Source organism: Scyliorhinus canicula, chromosome 4, assembly GCF_902713615.1.
Source record: "Scyliorhinus canicula chromosome 4, sScyCan1.1, whole genome shotgun sequence".
In the NCBI taxonomy this organism is placed as follows: Eukaryota; Metazoa; Chordata; class Chondrichthyes; order Carcharhiniformes; family Scyliorhinidae; genus Scyliorhinus; species Scyliorhinus canicula.
The window spans coordinates 232,094,914-232,120,209 of NC_052149.1; the positions used below are offsets into that span (position 1 = coordinate 232,094,914).

Consider the following 25,296-nt stretch of genomic DNA (forward strand, 5'->3'; position numbering starts at 1 on the left):
CCCCCCCCGCCACTGCCGAGTGTGCCACATTCATCACTCCATTCTCACTAACCTGCCTCTCAAATAGCTTCACGCTGCGAATTGGTTATGGAGCGCAGTGTTTATACACATCCCATAAACAACCATAACGTGAATCATATGTAATTTCATCATCAACCTTGAGGGAGAACGTTGAACAAGAAAACAACAAATTGAATTTATATAGCATCTTCGGGGCAGTAAAGCCTTTCACAGGAACGTAAATCAATGGTTGACACCATAGGGGGAAAGATCATGGCAGAGTGTTGACTCCCCTGGACCAGTAATCCAGTGGCCCAGGCTAAAGCTCTGGGGGCACGGGTTCAAATCCCAACCCGGCAGCTGGTGGAATTTAAATTCAATTAATAATCAGGAACATCGGTAACGGTGACTCCCGACAACTGCTGTTGAAAACCCACCTGGTTCACCAATGTCCTTCAGGAAAGGAAATCTGCCGTCCTTACCCGGTCTGGCCGACAGTGACATCGACTGACGGCAGAGCAATTAAACTGGGGGAGGTGGAACAGGCTAGAGGAACAATGAAATCTTGAAGAGTGTAAAGCTGAGGGGATTACGGTGACGGGGCTGGGCGGGGCGGTGCGGGTGGAGGAGGACGGAGGGGTGCACAAGGCCATATGGAGGGATTTGGAAACAAGGTTGAGAATTTTAAAATCGGGGCGTTACTGGACCAGAAGCCAGTGAGCACAGTTGGTGATTGGGAACCTGCAGTGGGATTCTCTGACCCCTCCCGCCGGGTCAGAGAATCCCCGGTGGGCGGTGTGAATCCCGCCCCGCCCCTCCGACGCCGGCTGCCAAATTTTCCAGCACCGGTTTTCGGGCGGGGGGCAGGGATCGCGCCAGTCGGGGGCTGTTGACAGCGCGCCCCCCCCCCCGGCAATGCTCCAGGCCCCAATGGGCCGAGCCGCCGCGCATTCCTGGCCAGTCCCGTCGGCGTGAAATGGACATGGTCCATCCCGGCGGGACCTGGCTTGGAGGGCAGCTAGCAGAGTCCTCGGGGGGGGGGGGGGGGGGGGGGGGGGGGGGGGGGGGGGGGGGGGGGGGTGCAGGGTGTCCGGCCCCGGGGGAGGGCCCCCACGGTGGCCTGGCCTGCGATCGGGGCCCACCGATCTGAGAGCGGGCCTGTGCCATGGGGGCACTCTTTCCCTCCGCGCCGGCCTCTGGGAGGCTCCGCCATGGCCGGCGCAGCGAAGAACCACGCTGTGCATGCGCAGGAAATACGCCAGCAGTTCTGCGATGCGCCAACTCGCGCCGGCACACGGTGGCCCTTCGGCACCGGTTGGCATGGCGCCAGCCCCGCCGGCTCCGGCCTAGCCCCCGGAAGTGCGGAAGATTCGGCCACTCCCGGGCAGCCCGACGCTGGAGTGGTTCACGCCGCTCTTGCCTCCCGCGTCGAGCCGTCCCACCAATTGCGGGAGAATCCCGGCCCTGATGGTGTTAGTTAGGACTCAGGCAGTCGAAGTCGGATGAGCTCGGGGAGACACAAGGGATGATCCGCCTCATTCAGCCCATCATGCCTGTCCCAGCTCTATGACATCGTTATCCAATTAGCCCCGTGCCTCATCGCTCTTTCCCCAGAGCCCTCGGGAGGTATATGTATTTAATTTTATTGCAGGGAATGTATCTGATTTCAAACACCCACTAATACATGCTAAAATATTGATTTAAAAATGAGTATCAGCAAAATGTCTGCTGTAAAATAAGACTTACGTGTAAATTAAATCACACACAATAGGAAATGATTTTGATCAGATTCCAGTCTAGATCTGATCGTTGCCAATAGCAATTTGTTATGTGGCAAGTTCGTGCAATAAGAACTTGAAATCTTTAGCCCTCTCTCCCATTTCTATTTTAATCCCACACTCTCTCCATTCTGTCTGGCTGGCAGCCCTCCAGCCCACTGACACACACACACGTAGTGAAATAAGCAAACTCCACAGGTTTGCCTTGGCTGCCATACGGTGACAGCTGACTGGATCAGCTCAGCACGTTTGGCAGCTCCCCCCTCCCCCCCCTCACCCCCCCCCCACCCCCCCCCCCCCCCCCCCCCCGCCCCTCCTGCAGCAAAAGGTAGAGGCTGAATTTTCGGAGTGGAGTTGGGAAACGCGTTCCTATACGCATATCACGGTAGAAGTTCTGGGACCCTCCTATGCAGACGGACCTGGGTCAATCGCTAATTTGAAAAACGTTGGTAAATAGGTTGAACTGAAGATATTAAGGGTGTTGGGACGGGTACATAGAGTTTTTAAAAAATAAATTTAGAGTGTCCGATTCATTTTTCCCAATTAAGGGGCAATTTAGCGTGGCCAATCCACCTACCCTGAACATCTTTGGGTTGTGGGGGTGAAACCCACGCAAACACGGGGAGAATGTGCAAACTCCACACGGACAGTGACCCAGAGCCGGGATCGAACCTGGGACCTCAGCGCCGTGAGGCAGCAGGGCTAACCCACTGCGCCACCCTGCCGCCTCGGGTATATGAAGTTGAGGTCACAGATCAGCCATGATCCAAGGGAGGAGTGGAAAAGGCTAACGGGCTTCCTTCTTGGAATTCTTCCACGGGAGAGGGTTGTCCCCGGCCGGCCCATTCTTAGTTGCCCTGGAACTAAGTATCCCGTTCGGCCATTTCAGAGGGCGGTTAAGAGTCGACCACATTGCTGTGGGTCTGGAGTCACGTGTCGGCCAGAACGGGTGAGGCCATTAGTGAATCAGATGTGTTCTGATGACGATTAAGATAGATTCAGGCTCACCAATAGTGATCTCCAGATTCTATTATTTTCTTTTTTTTAAATTCTACCAGCTGCCAAGTCCCCAGGTCAGTCACCTGGATTACTAGGGCCGGCGATGTGACCACAACACTACTGTGTCTCCCCTTATTCCTGTTCTCCTCCTGTCCCTATTTTATCACAGGATGATGGCACAGGCCACTGGCGAGCAACTAGGCACATCCCCATGGCTGGCGATGCAGAGCGGGAGTGAAGTGAGAGCCACATTGGCCTTCAGCTGAGACTCCCGGTCTGGGTTGGTATGAACCAATCCCATGATGCTGTTTGACGATTGCGTGGGGATTGGCCGGGATGGGGGGGAATGGGCGGGAGCATAAGAAATAACAGCCGGAGTGGATCATGTGACCCATCGAGTCTGCTCCACCATTGAAAATGTTGACCCTGGACCTCACCTTTCCCGCCTGCTCCCCATATTGTTCAATTCCCTGAGCGACCAAACATGTGTGCACCTGAGCCCTAGACGCATTCAACAATGGAGGGTCCACAACATTCTAGGGTAAAGAATTCCAAATGTTCACAGCCCTTTGAGTGAAATAATTTCTCCTCGTCTCAGTTCCCAAATGATCGGCCTCTTATCCTGTGATTCTGTCCTCCCCCCCCCCCCCCCCCCCCCCCCCCCCCCACTGCCCGACCCCTTTTGGATTCCCCGACCAGAGGAAACGATCTCTCAGCGTCCATCCTATCAAACCCCTCAGCATTTTGTATGATTAATGAGATCACCTCTCATTGCTCTGAACTCCAGGGAACATAGACCCGGTTCACTCAGCCTTGCATCGCTGGACAACTGACCTTATCCCAGGGACAAATTTAGTGAATCTTCAAAGTACCCCCTCCAATCTTACTAAATCCTTTCTTAAACGTGGAGGCCAGAACCACGCATGTGCTGAGCCAATACCTACCCATCGGCCAACAACGCTGACATCTCCCACCTGACTGTTCCCACGACCTTGAGTACGCAAATTGACTGACGCGTCTCACATTTCATTGAAGCGCAATTCTTTGACTGTGAGAATATTCAGCACCTATCGAGGATGGGCGAAGCACAGCAGGAAGGCAAACATTCTTTTGGCACACATCACGAGCACAATATTTAAAGCTCAGATTTATTTTGGGACTGAGATGATTTCACTGCCCTGCAATGTGGTGAATATATGATCTGAGGCAGACTGCACCCAACACCATTAAACCCGAGGAATAAATAGAACGTTGTGTCATTAAAAACCCATTACTGGAGCTCTCGGCCTGGCGGGGAAACAGAATTGTTTCCCAAACTTTTACCCAATGTGATCCCGTTTAAATGCTTGATAAGTGGTGTCACCTCAGAGTTAGAGCAGAGGTGAGGCCTGGGGGGGGGGGGGATTATTTTGTTTAATGCTCATGCAGATAGGAAAAGGAGGGAGGAACATGAACGTCTAGTGAGCGAGAGAGTGGAGGTGGACAGGGAGTATTCGAGGGTGCCCACCATCGAAGGATTTTCGAGCAGGAAAAGTTTGCAGGGGCAGTTTGACAGGCTGATAACGGAGAGGGTGGTAGGGCAACTGGGGCGGGCAAGAGGGGTGGAATATGAGCATGGGGAGAAGGCGAGCCGCCTGCTGGGGACATGGGGCGGTTTCTGGACGAGCTGGAATTTCCCCAGGTGGAGGAAGCAAAGAGGCAGGCGCCCCTGGGGCTGAGGGAGGTGCTGGACAGTATCAGGGGTATGAAGTCGGGGAAGGCCCCAGGGCCGGATGGGTATTAAGGAATTTGCTACGGACCTGGCACCACATCTGTTGGGGGCGTTTAATGAAGCGCTGGAGAAGGGGGAATTGCCGGAGACGATGACGCAGGCAGATCACGCTAATTCCGAAAAAGAGGAAGGACCCGGTGGAATGTGGGTCGTTTGGCCCATATCACTATTGAACATGGGTGTGAAAGTATTGACTAAGTTGTTGGCGGGGAGGATGGAGGATTGTGTCTGGGGGGGTGGTTGCAGAAGATCAAACAAGTTTTGTGAAGGGCAGGCAGCTCGCGAGTAATATAAGACGGCTGTTAAATGTTGTGATGAATGATATGAGTTCCCGAACTTTTGGTTTACACAGGGGTACGAGGCAGGGGTGCCTGCTGTCGCTGCTGCTGTTTGCGCTGGCTATAGAGACGTTGGTGATGGCTCTCAGGGGGTCGGCGGAGGGGCGGGGGATTATGAGGGGACAGAGGGAGCATCAGGTGCCGATGAGCTCGTGCTGTATGTTTCAGGTCCGTTGGAGAGTATGGGAAGGATTACGGGCCTGCTGGGGAGGTTCTTGCAGTACAAACTGAATGTAGGGAAAAGCGAGGTTTTCCCGGTGAAACAGCTGGGACAGTGGGCTAATTTAAGGGGGATTTAAGGGATAAGTTTAGGTATTTGGGGATTCAGGTAGCGAGGGAATGAACGGAGCTTCATAAGTGGAACTTAACAAAGCTGGTGCTGGAGGCCAGGGAGGACCTTAAGAGGTGGGATACACTTCATTTGACTTTGGCGGGAAGGGTCCAAGTGGTGAAAATGAATATTCTGCCGAGGTTCTTGTTTATTTTTCAGGCTCTCCCGATCTTTATACCAAAGGCGTTTTTCGGAAATTGAAGACAATCATCTCTGACTTTGTATGGGCGGGGAAGGTGCCGAGGGTGGGGTGGACCCTGCTACAGAGGCAGAGGCAGCAGAGGGGGCTGGCGTAGCCAAACTTGCTGCATTATTATTGGGCAGCGAATGTGGACAAGGTTCTGTGATGGTGGGAAGGAGGAGTCGAGTGGGTGAGGATGGAGGAGGAATCTTGTAAGGGGTCTAGTATGAGGGCTATGGTTACGGCAGCGTTGCCAATGGCTCCCAGTAGGAGAAAGTAAAAAAGCTTAAATCAGGATTAAAGGGCATCTATGTAAATACACAGAATGTGAATAATACAATTGGTAAACTACGGGCACAGGTTGACAAATGGAATTATGATATTATTGCTATAACAGAGACCTGGCTCAAAGAAGGATTGGGTGTTAAATATTCCTGGGTACAAAGTGTTTAGAACAAGAAAGGGAGAAGAGGGGGTTGTGGCAGCATTGATTAAAGGTGGTATTACAGTACTGGAGAGAGGGAATATTCCAGACGGGCGAAGGACAGAATCCCTCTGACTCAAGGTAAGGAATAAAAAAGGTGCAATGACATTGACTGGTGTACTAGGAAGACCACCAATTAGTGGAAAGGATGTAGAAAAACAAATTTGCAAAGAAATTGCAGAGAGGTGCAAGAATGATAGAGTAATTATAACGGGAGACTTCACTTATCCAAATATAGAATGTTCCTTGTCCTTTTCCATGGTCAACATAAACATTGTGACACAAAGGTCACTGTACCAAATGTTCTCCCACTGATATTTCACCCACTTGGGCCACCCCATTCCCCAGGACCAGGTCCAACTACGCCTGCTCTCTCCTTGGAATGGAAACAGACCACAGGAAATGATCTTGAATATTGTCCAGGGTCTCGTGCCCCTCTTGTCCCTTTGCACTTTTCGTATCCGATTTCTTACTGATTTCCTCTTTTCCTAGAGCTCCCACTCCCTTCGGTGTTCCTGGTGGTCACAGGAGGTTGTTCGAGGCTTCGGGATTTGAGCCCACAGAGATACAAGAGGAGCCGGAAGTCATGGTCGACGCAGAGCGCTTCACCAACAGGCCCAGTTTCAACAGGCTGGCCCGTGGATGGACTGGGCCTCCCCTCCCTGAGTCTGCAGACTTGTGAGATAGTCTTACTGCAAAGGGGGAGGGCTTCTCCAATAAGCACCCGGATGTCAGGAAAATAAACCTCATGAAAGAACAAAAGGGAATTAGCAACCTTCACTATTCGAAACAAAGGAACCTCCCTTCAATACCACACTGAGTCGAACACAACTGTTTTACCAAGCTTGAACAGTCCACCTTGTTAAACATGAAGTCTTACACTGAATCTTACGAATCACATTGGTCTACATTAAAGAAAAATATACTGGATACAAGATTCTTTCCTTTTTTTTAAAAATAACAGTGATCACATCAAATTCTACTGCCTCACAGCTCATCCCATCCGGCCCTTGTTGGTATTTTGCTCCGTGTGAACTTCCTTCAACCATACTTCTTCGCATCTTATCGACATATCCTTCTATTCCTTTCTCCCTCGTCTGTTCAATCAACTTCTCTTTAAGTGCATCTAGTTCCAGGAAAGTTAGATCCGCAAACATTTTCCTTTCAGGCACCTCGGCATATGACACACAGATCAGGATCACGGAGATATTTTTGTAACATGTGCAATGGAGAGGGTAGAATTGTAAAATGGAGTTTTCCTTAAGAGGTGATTAATGCCAGTGGACTGGCAGGATCTCCATTATCTCACTCCTGCATGCTCAACCCCCCCCCCCCCCCCCCCCCCCCCCGCCCCTCAGGTTCCATTCCATTCTCCCAGTTCCTCGGACTCCATCACATCTGTTCTGATGCAACCTTCTACACTACTGCTCCTGATACATGATCTCACTGAATGGCGGAGCAGGCATGAAGGGCCAGATGGCCTACTCTGCTCCCAGTTCTTATATGTCTTCCTTTTTCCTCAACCAAGGATTCCGCCCCCCCCCCCCCAATCTCGATGAGTGCCCATCCCATTGCCAACACTTCTGCTCTCACTCCTTCGCCTCCGTCCCCGAATCACAATAGGGTCCCTCTTGTCCTCACCTCCCATCCCACCTGCCTCTGTATTCAAAGGATCATTCTCAGCCATCTCCCCTGTACCAATGCAAAATACAGCTTCCCCTCTCCGTCATACTGGGTCCACTCCCCAATCCCACCCTCTACTTCCCTTTCCCACACCACCTTTTTATGCAAACACCTTCCCAAAACTCCTCCTTAGCGAAACAGCGATTTACTTGTACTTTGAACCATAGAATTCCTACAACACAGGCCATTCAACCCATTGAGCCTGCCCCGACCCTCTGAAAGAGCACCCTACCCAGGCCCACTGCCCTACCCTATCCCTGTAACCCCATCTAACCTGCGCATCTTTGGACACTAAAGGGCAATTTAGCATGGCCAATCCACCTATCCCGCACATCTTTGGACTGTGTTAGGAAACCGGAGCATCCGGAGAAAGCCCGCCCAGACACGGGGAGAATGTGCAGACTCCGCACAGACAGCCACCAAAGGCCAGAATTGAACCCTAGTCCCTGTGAGGCAGCAGTGCTAACCACTGTGCCGCCACTTCTTTCAATTTGGTATACTGTACTTACTGCTCACAATGTGCTCTCTGGTATTTTGAGAAAATCAAATGCAGGCTGGGTGACTGCTTTGCAGAACACCACTGTTCAGTCCACAAGTGAGACCCCAAGCTACCGATCGCTTTTCATTTTTATTCTCCGCCTTGCTCTCTGTCCTCGATCTCCTGCAGTTTTAAAGAAGCTCAACGCAAGCTCCAGGAGTTTGTCGAATAAACACGAGGCGCAGGAGAGGTTGAATAAACTTGGGTTTGTTCTCACTGGAACGAAGGAGGTTGAGGGGCAACCTGATAGAGGTCTACAAAATTCTGAGGGGCATAGACAGAGTGGATGGTCAGAGACCTTTTCCCAGGGTAGAGGGGTCAATTACTACAGGGCATAGGTTTAAGGTGCGAGGGGCAAGGTTTAGAGGAGATGTACGAGGCAAGTTTTTTTACAGAGGGTAGTGGGTGCCTGGAACTCGCTGCCGGAGGAGGTGGTGGAAGCAGAGATGATAGTGACGTTTAAGGGGCATCTTGACAAATACATGAATAGGATGGGAATAGAGGGATACGGACCCCGGAAGTGTAGAAGATTTTAGTTTAGACGGGCAGCATGGTCGGAGCAGGCTTGGAGGGCCTGTTCCTGTGCTGTTACTTTTCTTTGTTCTTTGACTGTCACTTCATCTCTCGATTATACACTTTACAGACTTTAACACTGATTTTCAATAACTTCAAATCATAATCTCTGCCCCCATTTTATTTCCTTTACAGGACTTGGTTTGTGTTTGCTTTCGGATAGAAGTTCATCCTGACATTCACACCTCCTCGAGACACATCTTGCTTTTCACATTAACTTCATACTTGTGACAATAAAAAGTTATTATTTCATTATCACCCTTTTTGGCCTTGTACCACCAACCATTTCTCATTTATTCTGCCCTGTTGTTCTTTTCCCACTCGCCCAACTTTTCTTTGTTTAAAACCTATCACGTCGCTGAATTTTCCCTGCTCTGAAATCGACGACTTGAAACACTAACGCTTGCTTCTCTCCAGATGCTGTCTGACCCACTCAGTATTTCCAGCATATTCTGCTTTCATTTCAGGCTGCCAGCACCTCCCTTGTCTTTCTCACTTTGCCGTCAAACTCAAGTGTTGAAACCTCCAATTGTCCTCAGCATCTTCAAGGCTGTTGTGAAGAGTTCCAGGTTTCTATTAATCTTCAGATGGGATGTTCACAGTTGAAGGCCTGTCTTGAATTTTTCTGTCTATCAAATACTTTTAACACCTCTATCAGACCACCCTCATAATCTTCCACCAGAGCACCTCCTGCAAGGCCATTAGGCCCTCTCTGAGATTTGATATGAAATGAAAAAAATGAAAATCGCTTATTGTCACGAGTAGGCTTCAATTAAGTTACTGTGAAAAGCCCCTAGTCGCCACATTCCGATGCCTGTCTGGGGAGGCTGGTACGGGAATCGAACCGTGCTGCTGGCCTGCTTTAAAAGCCAGCGATTTAGCTGAGTGAGCTAAACCAGCCCCATTCGGTTATAGAGTGGAGAGGTTGTTCAAAGCAATGATGCAGAAATCTTAAATCAGAGCTCCCAAACTCTGTGTGAACAGCTTCAGATACATATCCTGCCTCGATGTCCCCTTCAACAATCGCCCAGTGCTCATTGAGGCTTTGCCGGATTGGGAGTTATTCAAAACTCTCACGGCGTTTTGTTGTGTATGAGTTCCAGAGGGGCGAAAGTCATATATCCTAACGATGGGCTGATCAAATCAAACGTGCTTCTCTAGCTGCTTGCAACAGGCAGGGAGCAGACTGCATTTCCCCCGCCACATGCTCACGCTTTCAAAAACCTGAGTCCGCAATTGGGCAGAACTTGCTGGGCACTCCCGAGTGCGCGACTAACTACATTAACCAATTTAAGATAATCAGGCACGCTGGCAAAGGGCCTCATTTACACAGGGACTCGCACGAATATGTTCCAGCCGGTCAGCGTTTTGAATTACTCGGGGGCCTGAAAGTTCCGATGCTTGCTCCATAGCAACACATCAGCCAATCAGAGTAGACCTGCCAACCAATCTAACACCCCCTTTTCTCCTGCGATAAACTTGTGATTATTTGAAATTTAGCATTCTTGCATGTCATATAAAGAGTGCACGACAAAACGTTTTTATAATGAGTCCCTAATTCAATAATATTTCAGAATAAACATAGAACCCCTAAATCATAGTACAGGAAAATAACCCCTTTTCCCAGCGTGCGTGCACTGGCTTTTTGATCTACCCCATTAGACCTCCCTCTCCCCATCTCCGGCCCTCTCTTTCCCCAATGCACGTTTCTCCCTTTCAAGTATTTACCCACTTCCCTTTTGCAAGTTATTACTGAATCTGCTTTCACTGACCTTTCAACAGCTCATTCCAGCTCACCAAGTGAAACATTTCCCCCTCATCTGCCAGTGGGAACTCTCTCCTCATTTGTTGATTTTGAACCCCTCGAACAAATTTCCCCTTAATTTTCTCGGTGCTAAGGAGACCAACTCCGGCTTCCCCAGACTCTCCAGGTCACTGAAAACCCTCATCCCTGAAAACGTTCTAATAAATCTCTGTGCCTCTCCAAAACCTTCCCTAATGTGTGGTGCTAAAATTGGACTTTATACACCAGCTCTGGCCTAACCAGTATTTTTTTTATATCAGAGTTCGGTACAACACCAGTGTTTTTTTTTCACTCAACGTCTCTGATAATAAAGCTGTGGACCGAAAATGCTTTTTAAACCAGAAAACAGCCTGATTGACATGTTCTGCTACCATCAAAGATTTTTTTTTCTAACCGTTCTATTAAATAAACCAGACTCACAAACAACTTAAAAAAAGAACCTTTATGGATGTGAATGGGCTGACAGTGATCACAGTTCCTCATTGACAGTATTCCCCAAACGATACGATTCCTTGCCCTATAGTGAGACCAGACGCACTGCATCCCCGTAACATTCTGCAGAATATCCACAGCCTCACAAGTTTCAACCACTTCGGCACGTCTTCAAAGACAGCGAATCCTAGGGAGGAATAGTCCGGTAGAGAGAGGGAGGAGAGGCTCAGCAATGTTTTTTTTAAAAAGGACACTGAATTTACAAAGCAAAGCTGGGGACACGTTGTGTCAGGTGACCTTGGGCAGTGCATTGGGCCAGTGTTACGCCACTGGGCGACTTTACCCAGGTGGGTCACACGGACGAGGCGGCCCACTGTCAGGAACCAGCAGGGTTCAACGTGGCGGGCCTGGGCGGCAGAGAGTGTGGGATGCAGAGTGGTGGAGCAAGGGATGTCGGGAGAGGTTACCCAGTCCTGGCCGATCCTGCTGCAAAACATGAATGACCAGATCTGAGCTCAGCTCTGAAGCCAAGCTCTCCACTACACCGGATCGTCAACGTAACATCACTGCGCGCACAATGCGACACCTTTGGGATGGGCTGCTAAAAACTAATACCCAGTTTGGTCAGCACACAGCCCAGGATAGTTGCAGCACTTGGTGTACAGAACCTTTCACCGTGCCCAGGTTCGTCACCAGGTGGCACAAAAAATATATTAGTGGTAAAAAAGGCAATACTGTAGTTGGTTGAATTTCCAGAGTAATCTTTGATAAATGTGGGAAAAGGGTCCAAAATAACCAATAGGATTTAGACCGCACCGGACTATTCCGGTGTTGCCAGAGTCAGTGTTCGGGTTTCCGGGTTCTGCCCGCTGCCAGGATTGTCCAGTTCTGCTGCAGGACAATGGGACTTTTCTCTGGTCCGGCCACATGCCCCGTGGCATTTTCTGCCATGCCAGCGCCGTGGCGGGACTGGGGAATCCTGACCACTGTCTTTCTGCCTCACTAGGTCTCCATGCCCGATCCCTCCTCAAACTCTCTGCTCAGTCTCTGCTCACTGCAGCCCCCGTTCCGGGGATGCAGCAGCTCCCGTTCCGGGAATCGGACACCAGCGCTTTCGCTGCCCAAGGGATGTGTGAGAGGTACTCTGGAGGCCCGGGGAAGAATATTCTAGCTAGTGTCCGACCACAGCAAAGGCCGCCTGCTCTACTTGTGGATTACTGAAGCCCTCGGTATAAAATACAACACGTGCTCTAATAATTACAACCCTTACATTCAACCCCCCCCCCCCCCCCCCCCCCCGGCTTCCTGATGCCCTCTCTTCGAGTTGGAATCACTCTTCATCCCACACATTTGGAGGCTACAGAGGGGAGGTCCAGTGGGTGAACGCTTTCAATTAACCCTTAAGCACCATTGCCTCCGCTTTCACAATCAGTGAAGCAGACTGCCTCTGGGCTCCAGTTGAAACTGATCATTAACGCACACTAATTCACGTTTCACACTTGACTCAACGGTGTGGTTTTTTTTTTACATCAAGCTCAAATGATGCCTCTTACTTGTCCCCATGTGGTGTGGGCAGAGTTTTTGGGAACCCAGCAGGCACCACCCCTCCTGGGTAGGGCATTTCTTGGTACTCAAGCCAAGCAGTGAGCATGGGTGAATGGGAAGTTGATAGAGGGTTTAGCAGCGGAGTCTGATCCTCAAAGATCCCAGCTTATTCTCCCACCTCACCCCACCACTCCAAGAGCCCAGGGGTGCTGAGGCCAATTTTGCTGCCTCCGTTGCTGCCGTGCCTAAATCGGTGATGGTACAGGGGGCGGACATCCATGACCACTCAATATCACATCACAGGGTGAACACTTGACCTTCCACAGGGGGAACTGAAAGGGGAAACGCAGAGAGCGGGTGTCCAATTCACAACCCAGTCAGATGCACACCAGCCCTTTGTTCCGACAGGGCGACCTGTGATGCATGAGCTTGATAAGAGGAGTCAGGAATCACCGCAGTTTGGCCAGGTTATATCAAAACTACAAGAAGGTAGAAGCCAATCTCAACTCCACCCCCGACCAGCGAAGAGGCAATGGAGAGGCACCGCTCACACCTCTCTCTGCTCAGATGCGAGGGAAATGAAACCAAGTTCACTAAATTCAAAAAGGTAAAAAATAATTTTTGATGGACTGGATTTGGGACTGGGGTTGGGGTTGGGGTTTTAAAAAAAAGAGACTTGAAAAAGCAGCATTCCCGAAATTCCCGCTCTTTTGACGCTGGTGCCTGACTGCAGTGAAGGCGGAAATAGGCGACTCCACGGCTGTTAGGCGCTACTGGGTTTGTTTGTGTGAGCACCCATCCGCTGAGGGTCCTGGGATGGGTAATGGATGGGGCCTGGAGCCCGTAGGAAGGGAGGAGGTGGGGGAGGCAGACCATGGAACAAGGCGGCTCCGAAACCTGGGGAAGACAGAACAAAACAAAGGTTAGTGAAAGAACTGTAGGTCAACATACAACCCATGACAGCAGCTGCACTAAACATCCCATAATATACAATAGATAGAACACAGCTAGCTGCTGCTGTGACACTGGCCCCTCTTTCCCTGTTAACCCCAAGCCTGATGGTGAAATATAAAACTAGACACTAATACTTTTCCTGATAAAAGGATTATGAATGTAGCATTACCCGTGTCTGCTACCGACCGAATGCCCCCATGTGTCCCAGCGGTCTCCCTTTAAAAGCGCTCTAGGTACTAAATTAAACCCCCATGCACTATAACAAAATAATTATCATACCATTAACATCCACTTGGCCACCCCCCCCCCCCCCACCCCCACCAAACCTGGCATTGCATCCAATAATTTTCATGGCAAAACCGATCATTGCCATCTCTGAAACCCCCCACAGTGCCCCCCCCCCCCCCCCCCCCAACCCCCGTGGTGGTCAAGCTGTTGGTTCCAGATCGCCTAGCCCCACGGCAATATAAGCTCAGCCCCCCCTACCCCTCCTACCACGCAGACCCCAAGTACCTGGCGGTGGAGGCGGTGCGAGACCCGGCGGAGGAGGCAGCGATATGTTCATCACGGCAGGCGGAGCGCTGGGGGGGAGGTTGAAGAAGTTGGTGGGGGGCTCCTCCTCGATGATCGGCGGCAGCGGAGGCAACGCTTTGAGGGCAGAGGGAAGGAAAACGGGCACGGATTAGGCAGTGGAGAGGCCAAGCGTAAATACCACACAGACAACCAAACTGAACGACCGCTCACACCTCCACCCTCACTCTCAGCTAACGGTCAGAAGGACTGGAGAAACCGCAATAAAAAAATAGAATCTTCTCGCCCAGGAGGCCATTTGGCCCATTGCGCTCATGCTGGCTCTTTGAAAAGAATTGCCCAATTCATTCCTGACCCCACTCCTTACTATTTTTCATCCCATACTCCTGTAAATTAATCCTCTTCAAAAGCATGTCTACTTGCTGAGGTCACATTTCAAAATGTTTTGTGCATGGCCAGGTAGCCGGATGACCAGAAAGACGCATAAAGCTTAACTGAAGCTCGCAAGCGTGACATGATGACACCAAATACTGATTCTCAGGCCTGGGGGCACACAAGCTAACAGCAGGGGACAATGATAACATCGCCGGCGGGGGCAGCTGTGCACCAACCATGGCACTCAGTGGCTACAGCAGTTTTGCAACAGGTGCCAACATCAAAACACCACCCCACACCGACACCTGGTCCATCAATGTGCCCAAATGGGAGGACGGTGATGACGGCAAATCGAGAGTTACTATGGATTCCGATTCCATCCGTCTTTCAGTCAGTGCTTTCCACATCAATGCAAAAACAAACTGATCTGCAAGGTAGCACAGTGGTTAGCACAGTTGCTTTACAGCTTCAGGGTCCCAGGTTCGATTCCCGGCTTGGGTCACTGTCTGTGCGGAGTCTGCACATTCTCCCCCTGTCTGTGTGTGTTTCCTCCGGGTGCTCCGGTTTCCTCCCACAGTCCAAAGATGTGCAGGTTAGGTAGATTAGCCGTGATAAATTGGCCCTTAGTGTCTAAAAAGGTTTGGTGGGGTTACTGGGTTACGGGAATAGGGTGCTCTTTCCAAAAGCCACTCCAGACTCGATGGGCCAAATGGCCTCCTTATGCACTGTAAATTCTATGAAATAATTTCTCTTCATCTCCCCTGTTTGTTTGCCAATCACCTTAAATCAGTGTCCTCTGTTACTGATCCTCCTGCAGACCAGCTGAATAATTACTCTGCGTCAGCGTTTACAACAGAGGAAGGGGTCCAGCGTTCTGACACTGAATCAAGGACAGGGACTCACAAAGAGCAGAATAACTGTGATGAAGTGAATCATGGTACTAACGAGCAAAAAAAAAAACAGGTCCAGTTTGTTTCTATTCCAATATTTTGAATGAAGTGACAATATCACAGATGCCCTGACTATAATCTTCCGAAGCTCGCTCGATTGAAGAACGGCTTCGTCGAGGAGAAAATTGTGCAGGATACTCCACTGTCTGAAAAAGTGAAGGTGGAATTTTTGAACCATTAGCCTAATTGGTAGAGTTTTTAAGGACAGGGTGACTGAGTGCCTTGAAGCTTTCCATTGACTACACACAGGTAGCATGCACTTGTAAAAGGCCTGACTGAATAAGGGGTGATTGAAGTTGGAGACGGGAATGCCCACAGATGGTATGTGGGTTAAATGCGGAGAGACTTCAAGGTGCTCCGGTGCAGAGGGAAAACGAGCATTGCAGGTACAGCAGGTAATAAGGAAAGCGAATGGAATGTTGGCATTTCTAGCTAATAGAATAGAGTGTAACGGTCAGGGAGTGTTGTTGCAACTTTACAAGTCGTTGGTGAGACCGCACCTGGAGTATTGTGCACAGTTTTAGTCCCCTTACCTGAGGAAAGATGTAATGGAATTGGAGGCAGTTCAGAGGAGGTTCACTAGCTTGATCCCAGAGATGGGGTGGGGCGATTCTCCAAAATGGAGACTAAGTGTTCGCGCCGTCGTGAATGCCGTCACAGTTCAGCGGACTTCTTCAGCGCAGCGGGCCCTACGCAACATGGCGTGGGGGTTCAGGGGCCGGCTGCGCAACAAAGTAGGCCCGGGAGAGAGGGGGGGGGGGGGGAGGACCGCCCACCAATCGGTGGGCCCCGATCGCGGGCCAGATCTCATCAGAGGCCCCCCCCCCCCCCCCCCAGTGAAGGATCGCTTTTCCCCGCCCCACAGGCCGTCCCCGATACTTCACGCAGAGTTTCCGCCGGCAGTGACTAGGGGTGACCGGCGCGAGCGGGACTCTGCTTTTTCCACGCGGCCCATCCAGGCCGGAGAGTCAGCGGCCTCGCTGATTGCAGCAGCCCACGACCGGCGCCTTGCGGGCACTATTGCCGCCGATTCTCCGCACCTCAGAGAATTGCGTGCCAGCGTTGGGGTGCCGTGATGTGGTTATGGCGATTCTCCGGCCCGGCTGCGGGGCTCGGAGAATCGCGCCGGGGGGGGGGTTGTTTTGTGAAGAGAGATTTTAGGCCTATACTCGCTGGAGTTTAGAAGACTGAGGGGAGATCAAATAGAGTTATACAAGAAGATAAAAGGTATGAATAAAGTAGACCTGGGGCATTCTAGAACAAGAGGTTCTAGAACTCTTAGGATAAGGAGGAGAAACTACTTCTCCCAAAGGGTTGTGAACCTGTGGAATTCACTACCCAGAGTGCAGTGGATGCTGGGACATTGAGTAAATTTAAGAAGGAGTCAGACAGATTTTTAATTAGTAATGACCTAATTCTGCTCCTGGAGCCTGTGTTCTCCAGAAGGCATTTGATGAGAGTTTGTGAGCTTGAGTTGGAGTCCATGGAATTGAAGGCAAATTATTGACCTGGTTAGGGAAGTGGCTGGTGACACGGTAAGGATAACGGACTGGTGCTGGGCCGAGGATTTGTGCTGGGGCCTGAATTGCTCACCGTATTTGTTAATGACTGAGGTGATGGGATTGAAAGCCACACCTCACAATCTGCCAATGATACAAAGATTAGCGCCATTGTCAGCAGCGTAGATATAAACCTAGATATTGAAAGATTGAGTGGGCAACACTGTGGTAAATGGATTTCAATGTGGGCAGATGTGAGGTTTGGGGCTAAAAAGGATAAGAACACAGGTATTTCTAAATAGTGAAAAGCTCGAAACAGTGGAAATCTAAATGTGGAGATCATTAAAATGCCCTGAACAGAGATAATCAAAAAGGCTAACACAATGCTGACCTTCATATCCAGAGGACTAGAATATAAAGGGTTAATTCCCACCATGATCTCAAAGAATGGCAGAACAGGTTTGAGAGGCTCAATAACCTCCTTCTGCTCCTATGGAAAGGTTTATCTTTATTTAATCGATCCAAACCTATCACAACATTGACAACATCGATCAAATCTCCCCTTAATCTTCCCTGCTCCCAGGGCAATCCCAGCATCCCGTGATAGAACGATTGTTCCTGCTCTATGGGACTAAGACAGGTCCTTGCAGTGGCCTCCAGGGCGAGCAGAGTTTAAAAATGAACTCTTTCTTTTCGAAGGATCTGAGCTGCACAATGTGACATCTTTACTGGGGAAACGGTCAGGTTTTGCATGTCAGCAAAATTATTTGAAGATGTTTGGCACCTTTTAAACTCACACCAGAATGGAGCATGTTTAAGACATAATTTTGCAGGAACTTGGTACATGGTCAGAAGCGGGGTTGTTTGTGGATGACTGCACAATGTAATAATAATAACGTCAGGACCATTTGCGACTCCTCAGATAATGAAGCAGTCCCATGTCCAAATGCAGCAAGAGCTGGACAATATCCAGGCTCGGGCTGACAAGTTACATTCGCGCCACACAGGTACCAGGCAATGACCATCTCCTACGAGAGAGGAACTAACTATCGCCCCTCGACATTCAATGGCATTACCATCACTGAGTTCCCCACAATTAACATCCTGGGGGTTACCATTGATCAGAAACTGAACTGGACCCAGCCACATTGATACTGTGGCTAACAGAGCAGGTCAAAGGCTAGGAATCCTACAGCAAGTAACTCACCCCCTGAACCCCACCCCCCATTGCCTGTCCTCCATCTACAAAGCACAAGTCAGGAGTGTGATGGAATACTCCCCACTCGCCTGGATGAGCGCAGCTCCAACAACACTCAGGGAGCTCAACACCACCCAGGACAAAGCAGCCCGGCTTGATTGCTCCCCGTTCCCCAAACATTCACTCCCTCCACCACCGATGCACAGTGGCAGCCGTGTGTACCATCTACAAGATGCACTGCAGTAACTCACCAAGATTCCTTCGGCAGCACCTCCCAAACCCACTGCCATCTAGAAGGATCAGAGCACCATCCTGACTTGGAAATATATCGTCGTTCCTTCACTGTCGATGGGTCAAAATCCTGGAACTCCCTCCCTAACAGCGCAGTGGGTGTGCCTACACCTCAGGGTCTGCACAGGGTTCAAGACGACAACTCACCACCACCTTCTGAAGGGCAACTAGGGATGGGCAACAAATGCTGGCCTAACCAGCAACGCCAACATCTCAGAAATGAATATTTTTTTTAAATGACTGCCCAAAGTGTTACTTTGCAAAGTAGTTCCGTGACAGAGAGGTTGGAAGTGATGAGTGTGTGTACAGCCATTGTCACTCAGAGTTAAGGATTTCCCCACCATAATGTAAGAAAAAAAATCATTCTTTACTTACCACCAGGCAGCCCTGGAACAGGCTCCAATTTCATTCCTGACTCCGTAACATTTGAGTCCTTTTCCTTCTCTTTCCCTCGGGCAGCTTGCGACCTAAATGCAGCCAGTACAAGAATTAATACGGTTAGCCTTGCAAATGTCTGCCCAGCACAGGGAGAAGGGACCAACACATGAGCACGAAGGGTGAACAGGCGCAGTGACAGGGGTGGCAAAACGCTACACGATTAGCCTGGCATTGAAGCGGAAATGCACGAGCACCCCTGCAGCCAGCAAGCGAGAGGCTCAGTCGTTTGTGCCAAAGTTCGTCTGTGTGACAGCTCAATGACAGAAACAGGACAGGGGAGGATGTAATGAATGGCAGGACACTCAGAGGCTCCGAGAAACAGATGGATCTTGGGGCACTTGTTCACAGATCCCTGAAGGTGGCAGAGCAGATGAATAATGCAGTTAAGAAGGCATATGGGACACTTGCGTTTAGCAGTTGTTGGATAGAATATAACAGCAAGGAGGTTGCTGGGGCTGTCGTGAATAGTTAGGTCACAGCTGGAGTACTGTGCGCAGTTCTGGTCACCGCACTATTGAAAGGAGGTGATTGCACTGGAGGGGGCACAGAGGAGATTCACCAGGTTGCTGACTGGGACAGAGTATCTGAGTTATAAGGAGAGAGGGGATAGATTAGATTTTTTTCTCAAGAGCAGAGAAGGTTGGGGGGGTATATAATTGAGGTGTTTAAGATTATGAGGGTTTTGGACAGGGTAATAAGGAAGCAGCTGTTCCCCTTGGTTAAGGGGCTAATCACAAGGGGGCATCATTTTTGGGTGAGGGGCAGGAGATTCCGAGATATTTGAGAAAAGAAAATTCACCCAGAGGGTGGTGAGAATCTGGAATGCACAGCCTGGGAAGGTAGCGGAGGGTGGAAACCTCACACACTTTAAGAAGCACTTGCACGAGCACTTGAAACACCATTAGGGGTAGTTATAGTGGGTGCAGAGTCGATGGGCCGAAGGGCCCTTTCTTCACTGTGTGACTATGACTCATCTGTGAGCGAGAGCGCTCACCGAGAGACACAATTACCAGCGTGCAAACACGCCTGCAATAGCGACTGTGAGTGAAACAAACAATATCCCCTCTGTTGCCGTTTCAGAGGACTCCACGTATAACTCAAAATCTCCCACGTCGGCAGTCTCAAACCTCAGGACTGACCCGCGTCCAAAGCACCTATATAAACACTCACCGGCCCCACTTCACGTTGAGCCTGCGCCCGTTAATGATGAGCTTGTTGAATGATTTCTCAGCCGCCAGCTCTGACGACTGCCGGGTGGCGAACTGGATGAATGCGCATTGTTGCCGCTGGACCACAGTGATGGAGCGAATCTCGCCAAACTGGTAAAAATGATTCCTTTAGGTACGGGGGGGAAAAAAAGTAGCGATTAACACACGTCAGAAACAAGTCACATTTCCAGATCACCGTGCCCACTCTCAAGATGTCCTGAAATGCTTCACGGCAATTCAGTGCTTCTGATGTGTCATCACCTTGGTATCCAGGTGCCAATTTGCGTACGGCAAGATCCCACATACTTCAACTGATGTTGCTTGACAGATGAATGGTGGGCAGGAACACCCCTGATTTCGGGTTATACCATTGGGGCTTCGCCCACCCATTTATAAAGGACTTTGGTTTAGCTTTTCCAACAGTGTAGCACTCCCTGAGTACCGTCATAGAATCTACAGTGCAGAAGGAGACCATTCGACCCATTGAGTCTGCACCGGCCCTTGGAAAGAGCACCCTGCTTAAGCCCACACCTCCACCCTATCCTCGTAACCCCTATTTTGGACATTACGAACAATTTAGCACGGCCAATCCACCTAACCTGCACATCTTTGGACTGTGGGAGGAAACCGGAGCACCCGGAGGAAACCCATGCAGACACGAGGAAAATGTGCATTCTCCACACAGTTAACCGAGGCCGGAATTGAACCCGGGACCGTGGCGCGGTGAGGCAGCAGTGCTAACCACTGTGCCTCCGTGCCGCCCCTAAAGTCCTGGAGTGTCATGCTGTTCCCGGACTTGATTTCCTGAATCACAGAGGCGCGCGTGTTACCCACTGGCCCTTGCCAGGTAGGTGGGCAACCCGAGGTCTCGGAGGAAATGCGAAAAGCTAGGCCGTATGTGCAAGGAGGTGAGCAAAGCGAAATTGAACTAAAACGCGAGACATTAAAGAAACGGCACATCCCTGCACCGGGCCAGTATCACTGGCAGCTGTAACAATGCCCGATTCCCACGGGAAGGGGTTCTGAGCACTTACCGCAGCTCCGTCTCCGAGATCTGCTCCCCAAGGCCTCCCACGTAGAGGGTTGTGATCGACTTGTCCTCTGGCGGGTCCAACCTGGGCATGGTCGCCGCCCGCTTCAGCAACTTGTCAGCCACTGGGTCGTTAATGCCGTAGTAACGATCCTTGATGTTCTGATCGGCCAATGGATCATCCGGGTCTGTTGGCTTTTCATGTCTGCATTCAAAACAAATCATAAGTCAAAGCAATCATTTTGATGAGTAATTAGTGCCAACTGAGCCACGGTCATGGGGTGTGAGGGTTTCTCCATGATCAGAAACCAAGCAGTTTAGGCCTATATTCTCTGGAGTTTAAATGAATGAGAGGCAATCTCACTGAAACAGCCGGAGTGTTTGACAGGGAAGATGCTGAGAGGTTGTCTCCCCCTGGTGGAGAGTCTGGAACTGCGGCCATTGAGAATTGAGATGAGGAGAAGGCTGTTCACTCGGTGAGTTGTGAACCTTTGGAATCCTCTGCCCCAGAGAGCAGTGGATCTTCGGTCATTGAGGATATTCAAGACAGAAGCCGAAAGGTTTGTGGGCAGCAGGGTCACTAAACGCATGTAGGGAAAAGTGGAATTAACGAACTGGAGTTCATCCATGACCTTTATTGATTGCGGAGGAGGCCAATTGGAACACTCCCGCTCTTATTTCTTATGTTTGCCACAAGGGGATCAAACGGGGTTTAATCTGCATTAGGAACGGCTGGCCGGGTAAACGGAGGAGAGAGTTGCACAAGATTAAGAAAGAAACACTTGCTTTTTGCTATGATACCTTTCAGGAACTCTCAGTATGGTCCCAAAGGCCTTTGCGGCCAATTTTGTACTTTCCACGTACGGTTGGATTTTAAAATGAATAAGAACCGCGGTAATCAATCTGTGCTGCTGTAGCTAGGACTGGGATAAATGACCAGAATTGCCTGTTTAGTGATTTGGTTAAAGGTCAAATGTTGGCCAGGACATCGTGGAGGACTTTGGGTAGATGGTGATTCAGAGGCAATGCTGTATTAATACAGTATTAGTTTTTTCGCTTAATTCTGTCCTCTGATGAGCCTCGTGGCCTTTCTCTCAGCTGCATCCAGGGCTGCAGTGTTTACCGTGAAAAGACTAGGAGCATACAGTATTAATATAGTTTAGTGGTAATGGTGTGTTAATGCTGTGGCTACCAGGGCAGGTCAAAGGCTAGGAATCCTACGGTGAATAACTCACCTCCGGCCCACCCAAAAGCCTGTCCACCATCTACAAGGCACAAGTCTGGAGTGCGATGGAATACTCTCCACTTGCCTGGATGAGTGCAGCTCCAACAACACTCAACAAGCTCAACACCATCCAGGACAAAGCAGCCCCGCTTGATTGCTCCCCCTTCCACAAACATTCACTCTCTCCACCACTGACGCACAGTAGCAGCCGTGTGTACCACCTACAAGATGCACTGCAGTAACTCACCAAGGCTCCTTAGATAACACCTTATAATAATGATAATCGCTTATTGTCACAAGTAGGTTTCAATGAAGTTACTGTGTAAAGCCCCTAGTCGCCACATTCCGGCGCCGTTTGGGGAGGCCGGTACGGGAATTGAACTCGCCCTGCAGGCATTGTTCTGCCTTACAAGCCAGCTGTTTAGCCCACTGTGCTAAACCAGCCCCTTCCAAACCCACGACCACTACCATCTCGAAGGACAAGAGCAGCAGATACCCGGGAACCCCACCACCAGGAGGTTCCCCTCCAAGTCACTCACCATCCTGACTGGGAAATATATCGGCCGTTCCTTCACTGTCGCTGGGTCAAAATCCTGAAACACTCTCTAACAGCACAGTGGGTGTACCTACACCTTCGAGGACTGTAGCGGGTTCAAGAAGGTAATTCACCACCACCACTTTCTGAAGGACAACTAGGGATGGGCAATAAACCCACATTCCTGAAATAATTTTTTGTTTTAAATATCACCGGACTAGTAATCCAGAGGCCCAGGCGAAAGCTCTGGGGACATGGGTTTAAATCCCACCACGGCAGCTGGTGGAATTTAATTCAATTAATGAATCTGGAAGTGAAAGCTAATCTCAGTAATGGTGTAAAACCCCAATTGGTTCACTATGGTCCTTTAGGAAGGAAATCTGCCTCCAGACCCACAGTAAAGTGATTCACTCTCAACTGCCCTCTGAAATGGCCGAGCAAATCACTCAGTTCAAGGGCAATTAAGGATGGGCATAGAAAGGAGGCCTTGCCAGGGACGCTCATATACCACGAATGAATAAAGAAAAAAAACCCTCTGCTCTTTTTCAAAATATGGGGTCCTTTGCAATGGGCCTCGGTTTAACACCTCATCCAAAAAACAGCACCTCCTACAGAGCAGCACCTCTCCACACACCCCGCCTTGGGACTGCGCTGAAAATGCCAGCCTGGATTTTGGACTCCAATCTCTAGAATGGGACTTGAACCCCTAACCTTCTGATTGAGAGGCAGGAGTTTAGTCTCCAGAGAGCTCCCCTTCCTTACCTGTAAGGGCACTCCTCTCCACGCTTGCATTCTCCTTTGACCCAGAAGGAACAGATGTGTGGCCGATTGCGTTTGTAATACGGTGTGGTCCTGGCCAACTTCAGCAGCATGTCGCTGGAGCTGGTGGCCTTGCCCAGAGCACCCACCGCTCTCGTCCCATCCGAGTTCTGGATCTGCAGACACAGCAGAAACGTCAGTGCTGCCCTGGGATTGGTCGTGTACACAGAACAGGAGGAGGCCATTCAGTCCCTCAAGCCCCCTCAGGTGATCAATGGCGACTCTGAAATTCAACTTCACCTACTTGTCGTGGTTCTGTAATCCTTAATACCTTCCACCTAGAAAGACTACGGGTCTCAATCCTAAACTGTCAACCAACTCCCCACCCTTTAAAGCTTTTGGGCAAGACCAGGTTTCCACTTCACAGAAAGACAAGTCCCTGACGTCACCCTTAATGGGACCAGCTCTAATTTACGTTAAAATTAACTTTAAATTCTGCTGGCGGGGGGTGCGTGGCTGTGTCCGTGTGGGGTGGTTTGAGCGTAGTGTGTGTGACTCTGTGTGTGGTGTGTGTGTGCGTGAGTGAGCCTGTGTGTGCGCGAGCCTGTGTGTGCGCGAGCCTGTGTGTTCGCGTGTCTCTGTGTGTGTGAGTGAGCCTGTGTGTTCGTGAGTCTGTGTATGCGTGTGCGCGTGAGTCTGTGTGTGCGTGAGTGAGCCTGTGTGCGCGTGAGTCTGTGTGCGCGTGAGTCTGTGTGCGCGTGAGTCTGTGTGCGCGTGAGTCTGTGTGCGCGTGAGTCTGTGTGCGCGTGAGTCTGTGTGCGCGTGAGTCTGTGTGCGCGTGAGTCTGTGTGCGCGTAAGTCTGTGTGCGCGTGAGTCTGTGTGCGCGTGAGTCTGTGTGCGCGTGAGTCTGTGTGCGCGTGAGTCTGTGTGCGCGTGAGTCTGTGTGAGCGTGAGTCTGTGTGTGCGTGTGTCTCTGTGTGCGTGTGTCTCTGTGTGCGTGTCTCTGTGTGCGTGAGCCTGTGTGTGCGTGAGTGAGCCTGTGTGTGCGTGAGTGAGCCTGTGTGTGCGTGAGTGAGCCTGTGTGTGCGTGAGTGAGCCTGTGTGTGCGTGCGTGAGCCTGTGTGTGCGTGAGCCTGTGTGTGCGTGAGTCTGTGTGTGCGTGAGTCTGTGTGTGCGTGAGTCTGTGTGTGCGAGAGTCTGTGTGTGCGTGAGTCTGTGTGTGCGTGAGTCTGTGTGTGCGTGAGTCTCTGTGTGCGTGTGTCTCTGTGTGCGTGAGCCTGTGTGTGCGTGAGCCTGTGTGTGCGTGAGTCTGTGTGTGCGTGAGTCTGCGTGTGCGTGTGCCTCTGTGTGTGTGAGTCTGTGTGTGCGTGAGTGAGCCTGTATGTGCGTGTGTCTCTGTGTGCGTGAGTCTGTGTATGCGTGTGTGCCTGTGTGTTCGCGGGCCTGTTTTTGCGCGAGCCTGTATGTGCGTGAGTGAGCCTGTGTGTATAGCAAGCCTGTGGGTGAGTCCGTGTGGATGTGTGTGCGCGCATCTGTGTATGCATCTGTGTGTCAATAAATCTGTGTGCATGCGCGTCTGTGTGCGTATGAGTCTGTGTGCAGTGTGTTTGTGGGTGGGTGGGGCTGGGTATGTGGGTGACAAACTAAGGAGAAACGTAATTGGACAAATAACTAGAAACGGAGATGAGAAGAAATATTCCTGTGCAGCAAGTTGTTACAATCTGCAGCACACTAATGAATGATTGCCTGGGTCAACTTAATTACTGAACTAAGAATGGAACAAGCTGCCAAAGGAAATAGTCACAGCCCCAGCACCTCAAGACCCGTCTTTAGATTATTTCCATG

General features: G+C 50.4%; 2 protein-coding genes across 2 annotated transcripts in view; one reads left to right on the plus strand and one right to left on the minus strand.

Moving 5' to 3' along the window:
- Window positions 1–6,812, plus strand: part of LOC119965448 (myozenin-2-like) — a 41,944-nt gene extending 35,132 nt beyond the window's left edge. The window contains exon 6 of the mRNA XM_038796241.1: window positions 6,375–6,812. Coding sequence (XP_038652169.1) covers window positions 6,375–6,564 — 190 coding nt within the window. The 3' untranslated portion in view covers window positions 6,565–6,812. The remainder of the gene's footprint in view (window positions 1–6,374) is intronic.
- Window positions 6,813–10,907: 4,095 nt separating this feature from the next.
- rbm22 (RNA binding motif protein 22) overlaps window positions 10,908–25,296 on the minus strand; it is a 33,216-nt gene continuing 18,827 nt past the window's right edge. Inside the window, exons 6-11 of the mRNA XM_038796242.1 lie at window positions 23,454–23,626; window positions 20,936–21,136; window positions 19,864–20,028; window positions 18,631–18,722; window positions 13,925–14,059; window positions 10,908–13,354 (exon numbers count right to left, since the gene is read on the minus strand). Of these exons, the coding sequence (XP_038652170.1) occupies window positions 13,221–13,354; window positions 13,925–14,059; window positions 18,631–18,722; window positions 19,864–20,028; window positions 20,936–21,136; window positions 23,454–23,626 (900 nt within the window). The 3' untranslated portion in view covers window positions 10,908–13,220. The remainder of the gene's footprint in view (window positions 13,355–13,924; window positions 14,060–18,630; window positions 18,723–19,863; window positions 20,029–20,935; window positions 21,137–23,453; window positions 23,627–25,296) is intronic.